The 18,843-nt window shown below is 42.1% G+C and overlaps 1 protein-coding gene across 18 annotated transcripts in view; it reads right to left on the reverse strand.

Annotated features, from left to right (window-relative positions):
• NCOR2 (nuclear receptor corepressor 2) overlaps positions 1–18,843 on the reverse strand; it is a 1,388,857-nt gene that overhangs the window by 282,469 nt on the left and 1,087,545 nt on the right. For all 18 annotated transcript variants that reach the window (XM_078667637.1, XM_078667632.1, XM_078667640.1 and 15 more), the window contains one exon: positions 7,713–7,855. In XM_078667637.1, the coding sequence (XP_078523763.1) occupies positions 7,713–7,855 (143 nt within the window). The remainder of the gene's footprint in view (positions 1–7,712; positions 7,856–18,843) is intronic.

Consider the following 18,843-nt stretch of genomic DNA (forward strand, 5'->3'; position numbering starts at 1 on the left):
TTTATTTTTTTTTTTTAATTCTTTAGCATTGGCTACAGGAAACAAAAATGCTAAAGATTTACAAAAAAACCCATAAACAATTCTAAAAGCACTAACTCTAATGCTGCGAGACCTATTGCATTTCCAATGCTTGTTTTCCTAGACCTCAATGGGTGTGAACAGTGTGCTTTGCACAGGAAGTGCCAAGGAAAGCGATATGCCCCCCCCCCCCCCCCAGCACATGGTTCAGCACCACCCATATTGACCTCCTAATACACTGTCAGACTACTGGGAATCTGTGAGTGACAGGAGGTGTGGTAAATACGCCTGAAAAAGTCAGTCTTCCCCCTTCCCCCCACGGAACCTTCCTGGTTTCTATGAGCAGTGCTTAATTTGTAAAAGAATAAGTGCTGGCAGGCAACGTTTTAAAAAAATAGTTCTAGAATAATGAGGGGAAAAAACACACCCACAAGGGAAAAAAAGGCCAATGTCTAAAAAACACAAAATGAACAAAAATGCTTTAAACATTCGCACATCGAAATCAATTCATGGCAAAAACAGTCTGAAAACACACCTCGGCTCATAGGAAAAAATTAATCATTAACTTTCAAACAATGAATATTTCTGACAGAAAAGTCTCAATGGAGTGGATAAACGTTGCTAATTCGCTTTCCGGAAAATCCGTAATGTGTTCGTCCACTTCACAATGTTCTATTGGAAGATGGAAAAACAACTATTAAGACAATGGCTAGGTTGGGACTGTGCCTAAATCCACCTGGCTAAAGAGGTCTCCCTCTTTGCATTACAGTCATCATGATATGATGTCCAAAACAAATGTACTTTCGGTGTTTACTGAACAAAGCAGTACGTCAGCCCCTACAGTAGGAATAATTTTGAGGCCATGCGTCCGGGTTTTTAGATGCGCAGACTGTACTCCAGAGCTCACGCTCACTAGACACCATTCAGGTGGAACATTAAGCTTCGGTAGCGTCACAGGCATGCTCCTTTCTTTAATATGAATGTAATTAGATTTTTCGGTGCGCTGGGAACAAATAAGTCTTTTCTCCCCGTTTATTCTTTTTCAAGTTTCCCCTATTCAACCACAATGCTGCTTTGCCTCGAGACGCGGCCGTCTTTTTTCGCGATCTATTTTTATCAAATTAACATTTTGGGCAGACAGTGAAAAGCACTTGAGAAACTGCCATTTGGGGACTCGAAAATTACAACAACAAAAAAAATTTAAGTGTGTTCAGGTCCTGCGTTTCCAAATCTCCTCGGTAACGGGGCTTTCATTTCTTTTCGCGTCTGGGTTGTTTTTGTAGACTGGTCGTGCTGAAAGTTGGGAGAAGAGGGTTTTTTTTTCTTCTGCTATAAAACGCGAAATAATTGCTCCTTTTTTTGTCGGGAAAAGAAGCGCAGACATTTGCGGCGATGAATAACAGTTATGCCTCAGCAGAGCACTTCTGTTACTATGGCAAAGGCCTCATTCACCTAAGAACACCCCTTTCACCCCCTCACCTTCCGACCGCGGCTCTCCGCAGGATGCACGCAGCATCATACGGTACCCAGTAAACACACCTCTTCAAAAACAATACCTACGCTCCCCTCCCTGGTACTGCTCGGCCTTGGTCCCCAGAAACACCGCCAGCTTCCCTTAGCCTACAATAAGCCTGCGTTCCGGGAAATAAACATCGTTTTGACAAAATTACTCTCAAGTAGAATGCATTACACTGAAGAAAGATTGTCTGTGCTCAGACTTTAAAGAGGGTGCTCTTGGAAGTATACATATCCAAAACATCAACTAGTTCTCACCAATCTTTAGGCCAGTCTACAGGCTTATCACCAAAAGACAACAACAACAAAACATGGTTTGCCATTCAGATCGCAAAAGCTAGATGGTTATTTGAATGGTCTGTACTTTGTCTGCTACAATGCATTTTGCAGGGTCACAGTTATAGTTTAAAGCACAATAAATATAGTTTGTTGTACCAAAAAGACTATAAAAAAGGCCATTCTTCCCCATCAATGTTGTGCACACCTGTGCTGTTAGACCCCAACCTATGAACAAGGCACGCTGCACGTAGGCATCTCCCACACTACTCCCCACCCTCTGGACATTATTGTAATCACAGAAACCTAGATCCAATTGAGAAGCGACCCACGTGGCTGTCGATACCACCTTTATCCTTGTCCCGTACACTTGCCCCTTCACGAAGTGGGTGCTTAATTCCAGGGTAAGATCCGCTCCAATACCTCCTCTTCGACCAAACACAACCGCCCGTGTGTACTCCGCTTGTATCCCTTACGCTGTCCACCTCCACTATTCATCAGGGCAACGGTAATGTTTTTTTCAAGAGCTCCACATGGCCCTGGTGCCTTCTACCACAAAAATGACACCCAACACCAACCCTCTGCCTTGTTCTCCATCCATGCCTTTACCAACTCCTTCCATCTGCCAACTGACTCCAGTGGGACATCTCTACCTCACCGGCACTTTTCCATCCCTTAAAAAGCCGGTCTGACAGCGTTTCAACGAAGGACGCAACCACTTCACATTGCAGTCTCTAATCCCCCTCATCCCCCCACAAAAACATTTACATAAAAAAAAATGCACTGGGCTCCGCACCAACACCCACGGACCACACACGCAACCTGGGATTCATCCTGGACTCCTCCCTCACGATGACCAAGCAAGTCAACGCCATCTCATCATCTTGCTTCAACACCCAGCGCATGCTCCGAAAAATCCTCCGGTGGATCCCACCGAAACCAGAAAGACCGTCACCCAAGCCCTCGTTACCAGCCGACTGGACAACGTAAACGCCCTATACGCAGGAACCACAGCCAAACTTCAGAAACGACTACAGCGCCTACAGAACGCCTCCGCAAGACTCATCCTTGACATCCCCCGCCACAGCCACATATCCGCCCACATGAGAAACCTGCACTGGCTCCCCGTCTACAAGAGGATCACGTTCAGGCTCCTCACTCACACACACAAAGCGGTCTACGACAAAGGCCCCGAATACCTCAACAGCCGCCTCTCGTTCTACACCCCCACCCGCCACCTCCGCTCCGCCAACCTCGCCCTCGCCACCATCCCACGAATCCGCAGAACCACCAACGGAGGAAGATCGTTCTCCTACGTGGCAGCCAAAACGTGGAACTCCCTCCCGGCACACCTACGACTGACCCAGGACCATCTCACCTTCAGGAGACACCTCAAGAACTGGCTATCCGAGCAGTAAGCGACCCCCACCCTCCTTCAGCGCCTTGAGACCCTCACGGGTGAGTAGCGCGCTCTATAAATGTATTGATTGATTGACTCAGACACGCTCCTCTAGGGGTGACGCACTCAAAGGCTCTCTGATGACTGTCTCTGCCTTCTCCAGGGGTCCCCTCCTTGCACCTCTAAGGTCTGTGGTAACTTCTTCCACATGCTGCTTGGCTGCAGCAAGAACAAGTTTTGAGGTTGTCATCTAAACTCACATCGTGTTCAAAGCTCCTCCAAGTATCAATGGTCACAGCGTAAGTGACATCACCGTGTCTCACAGCGGTCATAAACTTCTTACGAGGCACTTGAGTAATGTCTTTTTATTCGATAGGTGCTTATATGTAAATAGCAATCTTTCATACATTAAGAGTCAAATAAAAAAAGACTATTAATAGTCTCCGCACAACTGTTCTTGTTCTTGGTTTTCTGCATATGTGTAACCCATGAGTGCCACATAGTCTCTTTTTACTCTCCCTAGAGTTAGGGTTGTCATCGAAACAAATGTCTTGATACCGATGCTAAGAACGGAAGCCATCTTTTGGATGAAGTTCTGCAATAAAGAAACAGAGTTGGATTGCAATCTCCCTACAATGGACTATTTTTTGTCTCAGTAGCCCCTAGTGAGTAGAAAAAGGGCCATTTCCAAGTGACTCTCCCTCGTAACGACAAAGATGGTCAAGGAAGCATCTGTAACCCCACTGATGAATCCCCAGTGGTCGAGGTACCTGTTCTTTGTTAATGCATCATTGCCATCTGCTGCATCAGACGGGTACTCAGAGTGTATTGAGAGGGCAGGAGAGTGCCCCTCGAGATGGTGCCAAGTGGAAGGCTCTTCTTCATCCAACTTTGTGGACTCACACAAGGACAGATCGCCTTTAAAGCAGTCATTATAGCCATTCTCTTTTACAGAGACAATATTATGGCCGCGTTCCCAATCAAGGACTTGTCTACAGTTCATGTCTCCATGTTTGTGTAGAAAACAAAGTTTGTTCTGGCACCTAGGTAGACACCACTGAAATAATTTCCTTTATCGGAAACGAAAAAAAATCTCAACACTCCTATTCGGAGGCAAAAAAACTGTCGAGCCAGTTCTTGTTTTACACGTGTTTATTTTGTTAAGGCAGCTGGCGTCGTTTCATTCCCTTCTGTGCTTATTTTTCAAGCTCAAAGGGAAAAATACAGGATTGGGCACAAACTTAACTGGGATGTGTCTGACCGCAAGAATCTATTGCTACGCTGATCAAGACGTAATGAGTTTTATCACAAGACTTTCCTCAGTCCATCCAGGGCGGATCATTTAGCAAAGTTGAAATTTCGAGGAGCAAAACATCGATTTTTACAAAACGAGTAAAGAAAAAAGCCTGTAGATTTCCAAAGACGATGAATGTCTTCTCTATTCGATGACGTTGTTAGCAGTAGACAAAACATGCCAAATAAGAGGATTTTTTGCACCCCGCTCGAATGAACGCCATTTTAATTTTCACTTATTCATGCTAAGGGTTGTGGCCACTTAATCTGATTGGCTGAAACCTTGACCATTCAGATTGGCTGAAACCAAACCGAGAATTCCATGGGTGGGAACAGGATACTCAGCCCAGGAAGGCGAAATGCCTTTCAGTCCTTGGTTCTGCACTTCCCACAGCGATTTCTTAATACACAGCCAGCGCAGAGTGCACGTAAAACTGGTGTACACTTACTTTTACTGTGCTAAACCTGAAGGTCCTGTTAGGCTGTGGAAACAGAGCATGTTGGTTACCCAACAATGGTCAGCATACCTTCCTTTGTCATATACTTCAATCTGAATGCACATCATTGGCATATAGTTACAGACATACCAGGAGTGCTCTTAAAACTAATTTCTGGAGAAATGTGAGCTGTGCATAGACCGTTCAGGAGAGGCGTCATTACATGTTGCATTCCCTAGTAAATAATGTACACATTATGGACTACAGGTGTTATAGCGTGGAGCGGTCAATCTATTGCGTCATTAACCTACATGAAGTGTTCAGCCAGCAGCTTGATAGGACTAGATGTTAGCAGCCACACACAAAGCAGAAGCAATTGAACAAAAATTTCAAAAAGAGAGCCAGCAGTGGTGTTTCTGGATGGCACCGGTCAAACATCCCAATCTTATAGTTCTCTTATGCCCACTCCTGGAGTTCTGACTGCTCACTAAACTCAATCCTTGGTAAATGCTTTCACAATATTAGGAGGGCAACCTTATTTCCTTGTTCACATTGAACTTTCCAATTTGAATTGCATGTATCTGTAGATATTCTTTTGGTTTTGATTTCTTTCCATATCTCATTTTCCAATTAATTTCCAGACGTTGGTGTCTCTTTCCATAACGTTTTTTTATTAAGTATCCAATTAATAATACATGCAACTAATTTTAAGTTTAGTTTTGTGCGAAGAACAACATTTTGTACATATACAATGAATCTTGAACAACAAATTACATTAAATGTACAAATCATTTTAAAATCTTCATTATATATTCTCTGAGAACTATTACCACTATCAGACCTGTTGTAATGTTCATAAACTGGCACAAATTACAATCTACAGACTTTACCCACATTGTGAGTACTGTATCAATATCCTTCTCCAGGTATTGAAGAGTAATTTATTTCCTTTTGTTTATCTCGCTTTTCAATACTTTGTGTTTTTTTCCCCTTAAAATCTTTCTGGTGCATGTCTTTTATACTTGGGCTTCTTTTAGTTCCATTATTCTTTTTCTCTCTAAAAGACCCAAGATCAGGGGAGGCGTCTTTTATGACCCGCACCCACTCGAGTTTTACCAACTGGGACAGTGGCTGTTCAAGTTCAACACCTTTGTGCAAATCTACAACTCAGAGAGCGGCTGATCACACTGGTGTCTCCCAATAAAGGATGAAGACAGAGCTCTTAATGCACCAGCTAATGCCTTTACAAGAGAGAAAGCCAATCAGGGGCGACCATTGATGGGCGACCATTGGAGCAGAGGAGTGTCGCCCCACTTAAACTACCCCCAAAGATGAAAAATAACATGGTAATTCAGGACCATTTCATTTTTCATCCTGTCATCCTGCCATCCTGAACCGAGCGTCAGGACAGGGACGCTGCTAAATAATAGCAGCAGGGAGAAGAGTGGGCTGTTTGTGCACTTCTTAAAGTGCGCATGTCCCTTTGGCTGGCCGTCTTGCGACGGCCCGCCAGACATGCGCAATTTGAAGCCTCTAACCCAGTGCAGGCCTCCAGGGCACTGGGAGTGCAGAGTGAGGGCGCTCCCTCCAATCAGGGCGCTGCTCTCACAGCATGAGACCAGAAATAGGATTGGTGCCAGCACTGGATCCAGCTCCTTAAAAGAGGTCCGGAGTGGAGGACGGAGTTTCAGGCAAGTTTTGTACACATTATATTAATATTTGTGCAACCCCCCCACTCCCTGTAGATACCAGCCGCATCTGCTTATGCTAGTTTGAATTCTCCTGGGACTCAAAACTATTGCAACTCACAGACCCCACAGGCCATGGCAAACAGAACTTTTATATTCAGGCAGGACTTGCCAAGTGTTTACCTGCTGGAAACCTGGGTGCAAGGGAACATGGTAAGAAGACACGTTTATGACACCAAACTCACAATGGCTAAAGGCCAACTCTAGGAACACTTCAGATACTACATTTGCAATGTTTGCACGACTCTACACTAATTTAACACAATTGCAGATGACTAGAGTTCAACCGGAACAACTGAAGTGAAACAGGACAATAACTTCCTCAATACATTAGACTGTTAACCCAGAGCTGCAGCATGTCAATGGCAACGGGTAGTCATAATAACAAACAACAACATTCTCTAATAATACATAACACTATAAACGAGCCAGAATTCAGGAAGATCTGAAGTGGTCTTTATTTGTGTTCCCACCATTAGAGCCTTTATGAAGCCATGTGGAAGGGCGGGTTTCCTATAAAAGTGGTAAAGGCAAATTAATGTTGTAAAACCTGTCGAAATAACTAATTGAAAAGAAACTGGCAAATGAATGACTCTTGGTACTCCTTGAATCCTAAATGTGTTGCCTAACTTGGTAAAGGGTGGTACTCTCGGATTGTCCTAACTACGCTGCCTAACTGGGAAATAGGATGCACAACTCACTGATTATCCGATGCTTAGCTGGGTAATAAAGTGGTACTTGAGCCTTGCCCTAGCTGTGGTGCATAACTAGGTAACAATCTGATACTCAGGGCTTGTCCTACCAGTACTGCTTACTGGGTTAAGAGGCAGCAATTGCACTTATCTTGAATGTGCTAGCTAATAAGGTGGTGCTCACAACTTGCCCTAAATAGAATGCCTAATTCAGTAATGGTGCAGTACTCTCAACTTGTTCTAAATGTACTGCCTAGCTGGTTTAGGAGCAGGCACTCACAACTTGTCCTAAGCTGTGTACTCGACGACCTAGGAGGTGGTATTTGAAACTTACCATTTTTAGTTTGTGCTGCTGCAGAATCTCATCCAGGTTCTGCCTCTTCTTGTAGTTGAAGTAGAAGTTTTTACACTGCGACACGGTCTTGGAGCCCACCATTCTGGCAATCGCTGACCAATTGCGCCCATGTTCAAGGAGACCTTTGGAAATGGAAAAAAACACAGCAGAGGTTAACTGATGGCAGAGAATAGTGGATGACTAATACACAAGGCCCAGGATCTGCCTATCCACCTCCCCTCATCCCTGTCAAGCCACACACTGGTCAGTTTCAGGTCTAGGAGACTTGATCACATGCCATCGGCAGACTGGCACCACTGTTTACTGCCTCCAAAGGTCAACTAACTCACAAAGGAATCCGTCCCTCTGCTCATTACAGCTATGAATGCCACGGCTCAAAGCACGTCCATCAGGGGTCTCCAACCATTTCACTAATGAGTCACTTTCGTTCCATGAAAATCATCCTGAGCTGCCAAAATTATTAGTGTTGTACACAAGAGTACATTAGTGTCCACCCTATGCAAGATTACCATCCAGCAATGCACCCTAGCACAGAGGAAATAATGTTAGTAATAATTCCCCCAATGCTGCAAGATTTATCATTCAAATATCAGCTTTAAATATATTCCCGAAATTATGGGTTCTGAAAATGCACACATTTTCGCCTCAAATACACACCTTTCAATTTTGGCATGCAGCTATTCAACCAAGCAAAAGTTTCTAATTTCATATGCTAGGCTGCACACAGGAGAGCTACTCACAGGTAGTTGTAGCGCTACCAGTAGCTCTAGGTACTGGTTGGAGAAGCCTGAGCTAGACCCATGACAGCTTTCAGGATAACTTCAGAGTATGTAAATGATTACAATGTACTTCAATTTCATCAAACTTATCCCCTGTGGATATTTTGCAAATCTAGCACGGAATTGGCCCTCTTGCTACAACATCAGACATTCCATTAGAGCACCGGGGAGCCAGTAGTGTCAAGTTGGAATTAAGGGTGCGGATAAGAGAAACTATCTGGGAACAATGAAATTCGGCAAATCTCACACTATATTGCAAGCTTCCACTCGCACAATACTGTAATAAGCTTTCCTGTGTACTCAGGGATATTGACGCTTTCTTACATTTTCATAAAGAAATTAAAACTTTTCTTCTACATTAAGAATTAGAGGTCTTCCAATGTTTAATAGTTCCAAAGTTGGACATGATAAGAAGCTGCATAGCTCTTCAATGCTCATACGTACACAGAACATCACATGTTAAGCTAAAATGTTAAATTATTGAAGTAATTTACGACATTGGGTGTTCTAGAGACAAGCAGCAACAAGTCCAGAAAGCTATGGATTACTACGCAGAGAGGAAAATCAATGTGTTCCAGCCTTATTAAAGTAATTCTTTTTTTAAGTTTGCATCACAGGGGAGGACACAGCTTAAGGGTTTTATTGGAGAGGATTATTTGGCTTGTGAGCAATCTGTTCTTTAAAAACAAATATCTAATTTGCTGTCACTAAGTAGTGATAATTGACTTCGGTGCTCCAAAGTGACATTCCCCAGTCAAGCAAGATGACTTGGTGAGTAAAATATTAGCCGCTGACATCTGCTGAGGTCTGCCGGTCACAAGTTCAAATCTCAACTAGATCAAGTCAACTTTTCTTTCTCCTAAAGTTTGGTAAATGTACTACATTTCAAACCTGGCAGTATTAACATCTGTTATTTACTGAACACAGAGCCAGGAAAACAGATGTGTGAAACTTTTGGTACCAAAAAAAATATTTCATAATGATGTTACAACACCACATTGGGGAAATGACACCACTGATCAGCACTAGAGAGAGAGAGATGACAATGCATGCTTACAGAGGAAAACATGTACATGACTCTAACAAATATAGCGGAACAAAAAAGTGCTAGATCAGGAGGCAACTTTAAGACAACAAGTCTTTTCATCACTTACAGGCCATGTGATGTAATGGGGCCACGACAAAGCCCAAATTCCAGGTTGAAACACTAGTTAAGTGTGTTTGCAGGACAAAAAAGACTGTCTCTAAGAGGAAGGCGTGGGGATCATTTATATTTCAATAACCCTAAAACTTAAGGGTACATTTAGCAATGAGATGTTGAGGGAAATACACAAAAAAGAAAAGATCTAATTTTTTGACATTTTAAACATTTTATAAGTCAGACCAAGCCCTGGGTAATGTTATCGTGACATTTGATAAACGATATGATCTATGTTGAGTTAAGCCACTGATTAAGCCTTATAGAGTCCAAAAATGAGTACAGTGGGTGTCCCAGTCTGGCTAGCTTGATGTGAAATCTGACTGGCGATAGAGTCTTTAGTAAGGAGGCAACTTCTGGGAGAACGGAAATCAACCCGTTAGGGGTTTTGCAGTAGGAGATGGAATGGACAGCTTCTTCAACCAGAGTTTTTATCAGTAGTTTATTTTCCTCTCTTCCCAGGATAGCCCTGCAGACGTTCCAAGTGCTACTGTACAATGAGATGGAAAAAAAGTCATGTCATTACTTCTGATTTTTTGCTGTCCTTTAGCCTAGATTTTTGTTTTTGTTTCGTTCAATTGCCTGTGACTTTTAGAATCTTCTTTGACTCATTTTCTTTTGATTATTTTGAAGCACCTGTGTGAAAACCATTCCTTGCTAAAAAAAAACTGTAAATAAACTTCAAAATTCAACCTCTGAAGATTTTAGCTTAATGCAATGGACCTGGTGAGCTGGTGAAGAGCATTCCATATCGAGGGGAAGAAATGTTATTTGCTCATTATTTGTATGCCTACTCTAATAGTGGTTTGTCTTCGACACTTATTTTGTATGAAGGAGCATGAACCTAAAGAAATTTGAGACGTTCAGGTTTGGATACATTCATATTTTTGCATTATTGGGGTCTTGGACATTTCTTCCTAAGCCCCTTATAACATCATGCAGTGGTTGAAAAAAATGCAGGCCTGTTTCCAGCGCCTGGTTACACAATCTGCAGTTTCTAACATTGTAGATAAACCACTGCATCTCGATTGGAGCATATTAAATGGAACAATGAAAATTAACTTTTAGTAAAGTAATTAAATCTGATAATGCAGTGCTTATTTATGCTGTTTTTAGAATTTGTTTTCTCTGGAAATGTTATGAGTTTATAAAACTTTGACTACAGTAATAATAATAAATGAAGAAAGAGCTCAACAGAACCACCAGAGAAGCATGTAGCGGCAATTTACGAAAACACTGCAAAGTTTATGAAACTATAGTGACGCGTGTATATGTAATTTTTAAAATGAAGCTTTGTTAATGGCAATAGTGACAGACTGTCTACACTGATGGCTTCAAATATTTACACTGTTATCATATTCGTACAAGGAATGCGACATAATGTTACTTAAACGTAAACAGAGAATCAGGAGTGTTACGAATAAGCAGTATGAGGGTGCAGGAGGGTGTGTGCTTTAAGGTTAGGAGAGTGAATTGCATTTTGAAACATCAAAATAATGCAACAATTAAAAAAGGTAAGAGATATCAAGAAATCAATCCAAGAGGGCAGATAAGTGATAAAAATGTAAACTTGACAGCTTTCAGAGGAATGTATGACGTTACAACGAATTCCGTTGCAACGCATGCCTTTACCACGCATGCGTTACAACGGAATTCGTTTTCCACGCATAACCTTTACCTCGAATACTTGCGTGGTGACGTCATACGTCGTTAAGAAAAAACTGATTTTTTTTCCCCCGATTTCTCTTAAACGATGCTGATTATCTTCATATCCCGACGTGACTTCTGGTGAGTTTTTTTGGGGGGGGAGACCCCCCAAGCCACCATTTTTTTTACTTTTTACCTTTACCACATATGCCTTTACTACAAATCTCGTAGTAAAGGTATGCGTGGTAAAGGCTTTAGTGGTAACCACGCATGCGTTGTACTGCATGCGTGGTTAAAGATTTCGTGGAAACGGCTTCGTTGTAGTGGCCGTTTCCCCTTTCAGAGCTAAACCACTCTATAACAGCTGTTCTTAGTCTTTTGGCTTCTCTGGACCCCCACTGAATCTCTTTTAGAACCCAGGGACACCAACCAGAGCAGTTTTAACTTCAAACCAATGCCCTCAAATACGGAGCATACTATACCACAAAAAGATGCATACATTATTAAATATTTCATTTAACAAAAAAACGAAATGTAGATTTTGATGGGAAGGCTGCAGCTTTACAAATTCAGTTTTGTTTTCAAAAGACGAAGTGGTATACTAGACTGCAGCACATAAGTTTGCTTTTCTTGCTACCACTGCACTCTCTGTTTTTAATTTCGTTTTTTTATATGCAAACACTTTACGAGCCCTCTCATATTGGTTCATATTCTAAGCATTCACGGACCCCTGATTAGGAATCGCTGCTCTAGAAGTAAATGGTGAAAAAGTAAATTCCTAGAAAACAGAAGCTTAAAAAATGCATGCGAAGAAAACTGAAGTTCAAGGAGCACCCAGCCCAAATTTCTAGCTCTGAGTGCATGGAAAGATGATAAGCAGGAGTATTTTAAGCTTGCCGTATGAATAACACTAAGTGGAGTGCAAATGACCAGAGAGCAAATATGGACTGATTACTGAAAAGAAATGTTCTTCCGGACTGAGTATCAAAGAATTAATAAGGTTTCTTTTTTCTTTTTTTACAATAGAGGGTAAACAAAATGAATTACGCTAGTAGACTTCTTTGCCACAATTAAATCTCAGCTCAAATAAAAATACAACAAGACTATCAAATGCCAAAGTTTACAAAAATACATAAATAACAATTTAAACTTATTTAAAACTATTTCCTCTTCCTTCATACGTTCCACATAAAATACAATTGTTCAATAGAATCATGGGGCTATAATGACTTAATATAAAATGTAAAATATTCCCGAACCACTGGTTAATTCATAAGGTTATGTTAAAAGTGATCATCAATATAAACTCATATGGCCATTAAAAAAAAAAGTTACACTTTTACATAAAAAAGGATTTGACCCTCACAAACACGCTCAAGTTATTTGGACAAAACCACGACTTGACAACTATTGCAAACAAGGCCTGATAAAAATTGAAACATGAAACAAAGCATCTGAATGCTCATGGTATATTGAACTACCTGTGAATACAAACATATAACGTGAACTTATTCTGGAAATGTATGGCGTAAGAGCCACAAGCTTTGATCGCTGTAGTTTTCAGCATAATATAAATAATACAAGACTATTACAGAGGGGGTCTGGACCAAGATAAAGACAGTCATACAAACTAAGATAGTTTAAGATTAATTATTAATGAGGACAGGTATTATGAGCTCGTGAATGAAGTAGGCACAGGTAGAACAAACAGTTTCACATGATTATAAGGTAAGTAACTTATCCTTCATGTTCAATACTACTAATTGCAGACTACTTACCTTGTCTGTCAAAACCAAGGCAATGCCCCTTTAAAGGGTGTGGATTTTATAACTAGGCAGCCCTTAAAGAAAGAGCTAGGGTTAAGACCCTCTCTGCAGACGTATCTATCCATGCAGTAGTGCCTGGTGAAAGTATACATACCCACTTCTGGAACAGGTACCCCCAAGCCAGAGCATCATTTGTGGTTTTCATCCGTCTTGATATCGGGAAGATCCATTTTGGACAAAGCAAAACGCAGTTTGATGCAGAGGACAATCCACTGGGACAAAGTTAATTTCCGGACAGCCTTTCCTTTCTGAGCACAAGTGAACCTAACAATCAGCTGACCATCCACCCGGTACTCCTTACTCTTATCGATGTAGAAGCTAAGGGCATCCAAGAGGATCCAACCTGCGTAGCCTCTCCATCTCCTTAGATGGATGTGGTGGCAGGAAAAAACGTACAATGCATGAAGGACAGCACGACGAGGAAAGGTAACCTCACGTACAGGGTAAAGGGTGCATAGATTCGGAGCACCAGTTTTTCAGGCTAAAAGGAAGTACAAGGATGCTTAAGTAACCTGGACTGTAGCTCCCAGTGTCAACATGCATAAGTGATGGTAACGAGAAACACCGTCATTAGAGACCAAAGTTTCAAAGTCCAACTGTGAACAACTCAAAACAAGAATAACATTGGGAATGTAGGAAACAAATAGAGGTCCCTATGCAGCATAACGAAAGGTGCAGGGCAAAACATTTGTGAAAGCCATTTAAGGGAAAGGGTACCAGCAGGTCATTTGATTATTGAAGGCTGATCAAACAAAGGAAGAAGGGACAATGAGCAACTCTTAACACTGGCCACAACAAATCCATGCCAGGCTAAAAATCATATGAACAACAGAACATCAGGCAGTTTCACCTGGAGAAAGTCAACTCGTGTCGCTTTGCTTCCAGTGACAAACTGGAATCACGGTCCGAATAAACTGATTTGGTGGAGGAGTGGCTAACAACCAATATGACATCAGCCCGCGAGATCGTAAATCAAAGCCCCTCAGTTAGTTCTGCCTCAATTTCAATTCATGAAGATGTAGATTATGGAGAAATAGTGCCGCGGCTGGGAAAGCATGTCCCCTCGAAAAGGGAGCCAAAAAAGAGGTAAGATGCTCAATGCCATCATTAGAGAACTAAATTATCCCAGACTATTCTGTGATTACAGAATCAAATGTGCTCGGTCCCCCTGGACTTTGTTCAGGATCCAGAGTATCAGCGACAGAGGTGGAAACAAATATAGGAGTCTGGAGTATCACCAACGGTAGAAAGTTTCTCCAGGGCACCCTTACGATAGGAACTGTAGATCTGCAAAAAGCTGGACAATGAATAATGTCGGAGGTAGCAAACAGGTCTACCAACAGGACGTCCCACCCGGCAATGATAACCAAGTGCCTCCTTGTGATTGGCAAGATGGCGTCGGCTGGGTTAGTCTGCCCTGATGTAGAGGACCACACAAGGTGAAGAACTGTCATGGGAATCCCATTAAGTGCGAGCCATCACCAATCCAGGGAACATACAGATAAAGGGCACAAGACCGTGCTTCAAGAAACTTGTTGGAGTACCACATGATGGTCATGTCTATCACCACCTGGATCGACTTACTCCAAAAGATTTATGTGGCGGTGCGGCGCCATACGAGGCCGTGAAAATCTGATCACCAACATATCTAGCTGACCCTCCCAGTACAAAGATGCCCCATTGGTCACTACTGCGAGATCTAAAGGGGGCTTGGTAGATTGGTGTCCATCATCCACAACCAGAGATCCCCTGATGCCTCCCCAGAGATGCAGATTCCGCCTGAAAGCAACCCTCAGTGATAAGCACACTGCAGCTGCAGATTCCACTGAAGGACCTGCACATGCCAACATGCAGAAGCCACCAGCTGGAAGCACAATGCAATGTGCCCAAGCAGCCTCCGGACAACCGATCTCTGAACAGAAGCTCTTTCCTGAAGCATTGTGATAAAAGTTTTAATGCCTGAGACTCACTGTGTGGTGGAAAGGCCCAGGTAACTGTTTCCAGAACAGCCCAGATAAAGGAAATCGATTGTACCACCCGCAGACGGGTCCTACGACAGTTGATGCAGAGCCCCGGGAAGGACAACAATGGCACCATTGTCTGTAGGTATCTAGAGTCTAGCTGCGCTTAGCCAGTTTCAGCAGCCAGTTGTCTAGATACAGCAAAACATGCATCCTTGACCTGTGAAGAGATACCACAACCACCAATATGACCTTTCTAAAGACCTAAGGGGGCAATGTAATATGGAGGCCAGTACAACAGATTGGTACTGGTCCGACCCCACCACAAACCAGAAGTACTTCCCACAGGACTGCAGCACCACATACGAAAGTATACATCCTGCAGGTCAAGGGACACCAGGCAGTCCTCAGAATTCAAGGACTTCAGAATCTAAGCAAGTACCATTATTATTAACTTTCCACTCTTGTGGAAGTTAAAGAGTATGAGGTCTAGAGTCAGTGTTAGTCCCCCATCCTTCTTGGAAACCAAAAACTACCAGGCGTAACACCACAGTCCTTTCTCTGCTTTCTTTATCAGTTGTATTGCCCCCTTTGGTGAGCAACATCACCACTTCCTTTGACGAAAGCATGGAGTGATCCATGGGCACCTTACAGTGGGGCATCTGGGGAGGTGCATCCAAAAGGGAATAGCATACCCAACCTGTAAATTTGGAGAACCCTTAGGTTCGATGTGATGGAATGGCAGTAAGGCAGGCAATGTTGGATTCAGCCACCTACAGGTCTCAATAGGAGATTGCAAACTAAAGAGGTTTGGCAGTGACTTGTGGCGATGCAGAGGGCGAGTTGCGCAGTGGCCTTTTCTTTTGAAACCATCTCTACGTATGCCACTATGAAAAGTCTGCATGGGTTCCTGTGCAGGTAAAGAGGGGGGGTAGCTGCCAAAATGCGAGAACCCTCTGGTGTTCTATGCACTTTCTGCTTATGGAACAGTTCAGCTGGGGAAAGTAATTCCAGTGTGCGGGATGCAGCTCCACTGTCTATACATTGCTCTAAAGTTGCACCGCCCTTCTCACCTACAAGCCTAGATTCATCAAATGCCATGTAGGGAAACTTACATATTTGCTGAGAATCTACCCATCAAGAAACACTTGCCACATATTTAGAGTCATGCTTGGTACCAAGAAACCATAAGTAGACATTGTGTGAGTCCTTCAACAACATCTGTTTCTGACAAAACCTACACAGCTTGACACCAGACATCTTTGGGGGCAGCCTCGCTGGACACTGCCAAAGTTTCAAATGTAAAATGTTTACGAAAACCAAAATCGGAAGCATCTGAGCCCCGGATCGGTCTTTGGCCGTGGAAAGAGAGCAACTCATATCGAAGAGCAGAGGTGGAGCCTTATGTTGCTCAGTTCATCATATCCAGAGCTGAGATGGAGTCGCAACGGAGGTCGATGATGCCACAAGTCGGCACGGAAGAGCTATTGCAACAGTGTCCAGATCCAGTCCAGGAAATAAACTTAGAGTATTTTAATCTTATAAAATGCTAAACTGAAAATATGCTAAACTGAAAATAGCACAGGAAGAAGAGGAGAATTATATCCATTTGGTATGTGGCCAAAGTACAATCAGAGCACAAATTATGAACTTCATTGGTAAATTAAACATTTCTAGTAACTATACTTTGCACCATATTCAATGCATCTTTTTTGGTGTGAATAGGTTTACCCAGAAGAAAGATTGTTAGAATCTAATAATACAGAGAAACATTTGCTGAGGAATTTGGTTTGGTAAGATTAATTTTAAGGAATTCACCGGTAAAGCCATACAGGACAATGTGCTATATTATGGCCCAATATGCTATACTGGCAGTTGCCAATTAGAAACAAGCAATGGGTAACGGAATACTATGAGGAGACTGGACAAGATTCGGAAAGGCTTAGGTATAACTAATAATTATTGAAAGTATGTCCATTTTGCAAACGTTCTAATAGTCTCAAGAAAATTGTTGCAATTGTTGATGTAAAAATAAATACATATGTAATTGGAAAGCATCCCTTAATATAAAACGAGACATAGGTAAAAAATATAAATCAGCCACACCAATCAGAAAATGAGATTCTGAATACTGAAAGATAATTTCATAGGAACATCAAGAAAGAAGAGTGTTCATTGTTTCTCAGGATTTTAAGCTAAGCCAAGAATAAGGACACAGTGCCTTTATGCAGTGCATCAGAGGAAAATTCAGCCAAAAAAAAACGTCATTCTTGGTTTAAAATTCAGAAGGTAAGGACGAACAATAACAAAAATTCTTGCAAACTTTAAAACGCCAAATCTTCTGAATAATTAAAATACCAATATTCATTTTTCATTATTTTGCAAATATCTGTAGCATTCAATAGCTCAAGTTCTATACACTCCATTTCAAGTCTCCTAGTTTGCAATCGAAACAATATAAGCATGCAAGAAACCTGGGTAATACAAAAATACAAATCTACACAACTGTATTTGTCACCTAAAGAGGGCTAGATATGAAACTCTGATCACCCTATTAACAGGAGTATTCCCTGCAGTCTTACAGGATTATAGTAGGAAAAATTTAAAATGCAAGTCAAACAGATGGTCTATCATCAATTACAAATAAATGTATCTTATCAAAGAAATTAAAAGCATTTAAGAAATGGTTTTCACAGCAGAAAATAACCTGCTTTAAAATAATGCAACCGCTTGTATGAAGCTGATGCCTATAATGAAGTTGGGATTCAGGATACTGGATGGGTAATTTAGCAGGAAGTGAATTGGGGTTTTTGGCACAGTCTACACCAGTGTTTATTGTAGCATCAAACAAAGCTATTTAAGGATCCTAGAGCACTCCATAGAGTGCTGTATGGAGAACATTTTACTGGTGCAGAACATGTAAAACATCATGTGATGTACATAGTCTGTTGTCCGGCTCAAATCAGTTCCTACAGAAACCAAAATAATATGAGGTGGCATGGAAGTCTGGGGAGATTGTACGTAGGTCTTGACTGAAACGTTTCTTTACAATTTGAGGAACAGGAAGTCAATGTGATGTGCTCAGAATCATGACTTTACACGTGTGTGTAAAGCATCACAGCCGGGATTAGAAACCTGGTCTCAAGATTCTACGGTCAGCAATTTCGCCACTGGACCATATACATATCTTGTTTGAAATTAATTGTATATCTTGACGAAATGGTTAAAAACAGTGAGAAAGAAGAACAGATAGTTGTTAACCAGTTTGTAGGTGAATTTCTTGAACTACTAAAGACCATATAGAAAACCTGACCACTAAACTGCTTTGGAGGATGAGAGGAAGAAGGATATTCAGGCATGAATATGTCCAGCAGGACTGTAAGGCTGCCAGGTGGATCCAGGTTCAAGATGCAGCCCAGGGAAGCCAAACAGACTTTGGTCCACAATATGAGTGGGTCTGTAACCCTAACCCCGAAAGCTGTGTAGAAAGCTCAGGCACTTCATGGCTTTGTGGATAAGGGAAGTGAGTGGTCTAGTAACAATTAGTGCACTGTCTAAGTGCCAGCAGAGCTACATTTTCAGCTGTCAGGGTGGCCGCACGGCACCTGCAAAGGCTGGATAGGAATACCCTTGCTACCAGGGCTGTGCACCCGAACACAACCTGAGCGTACAGTGGTAAGATGTATGTTGTATATATAT

This window comes from Lissotriton helveticus, chromosome 11 (genome assembly GCF_964261635.1).
Source record: "Lissotriton helveticus chromosome 11, aLisHel1.1, whole genome shotgun sequence".
NCBI classification, from domain to species: Eukaryota; Metazoa; Chordata; class Amphibia; order Caudata; family Salamandridae; genus Lissotriton; species Lissotriton helveticus.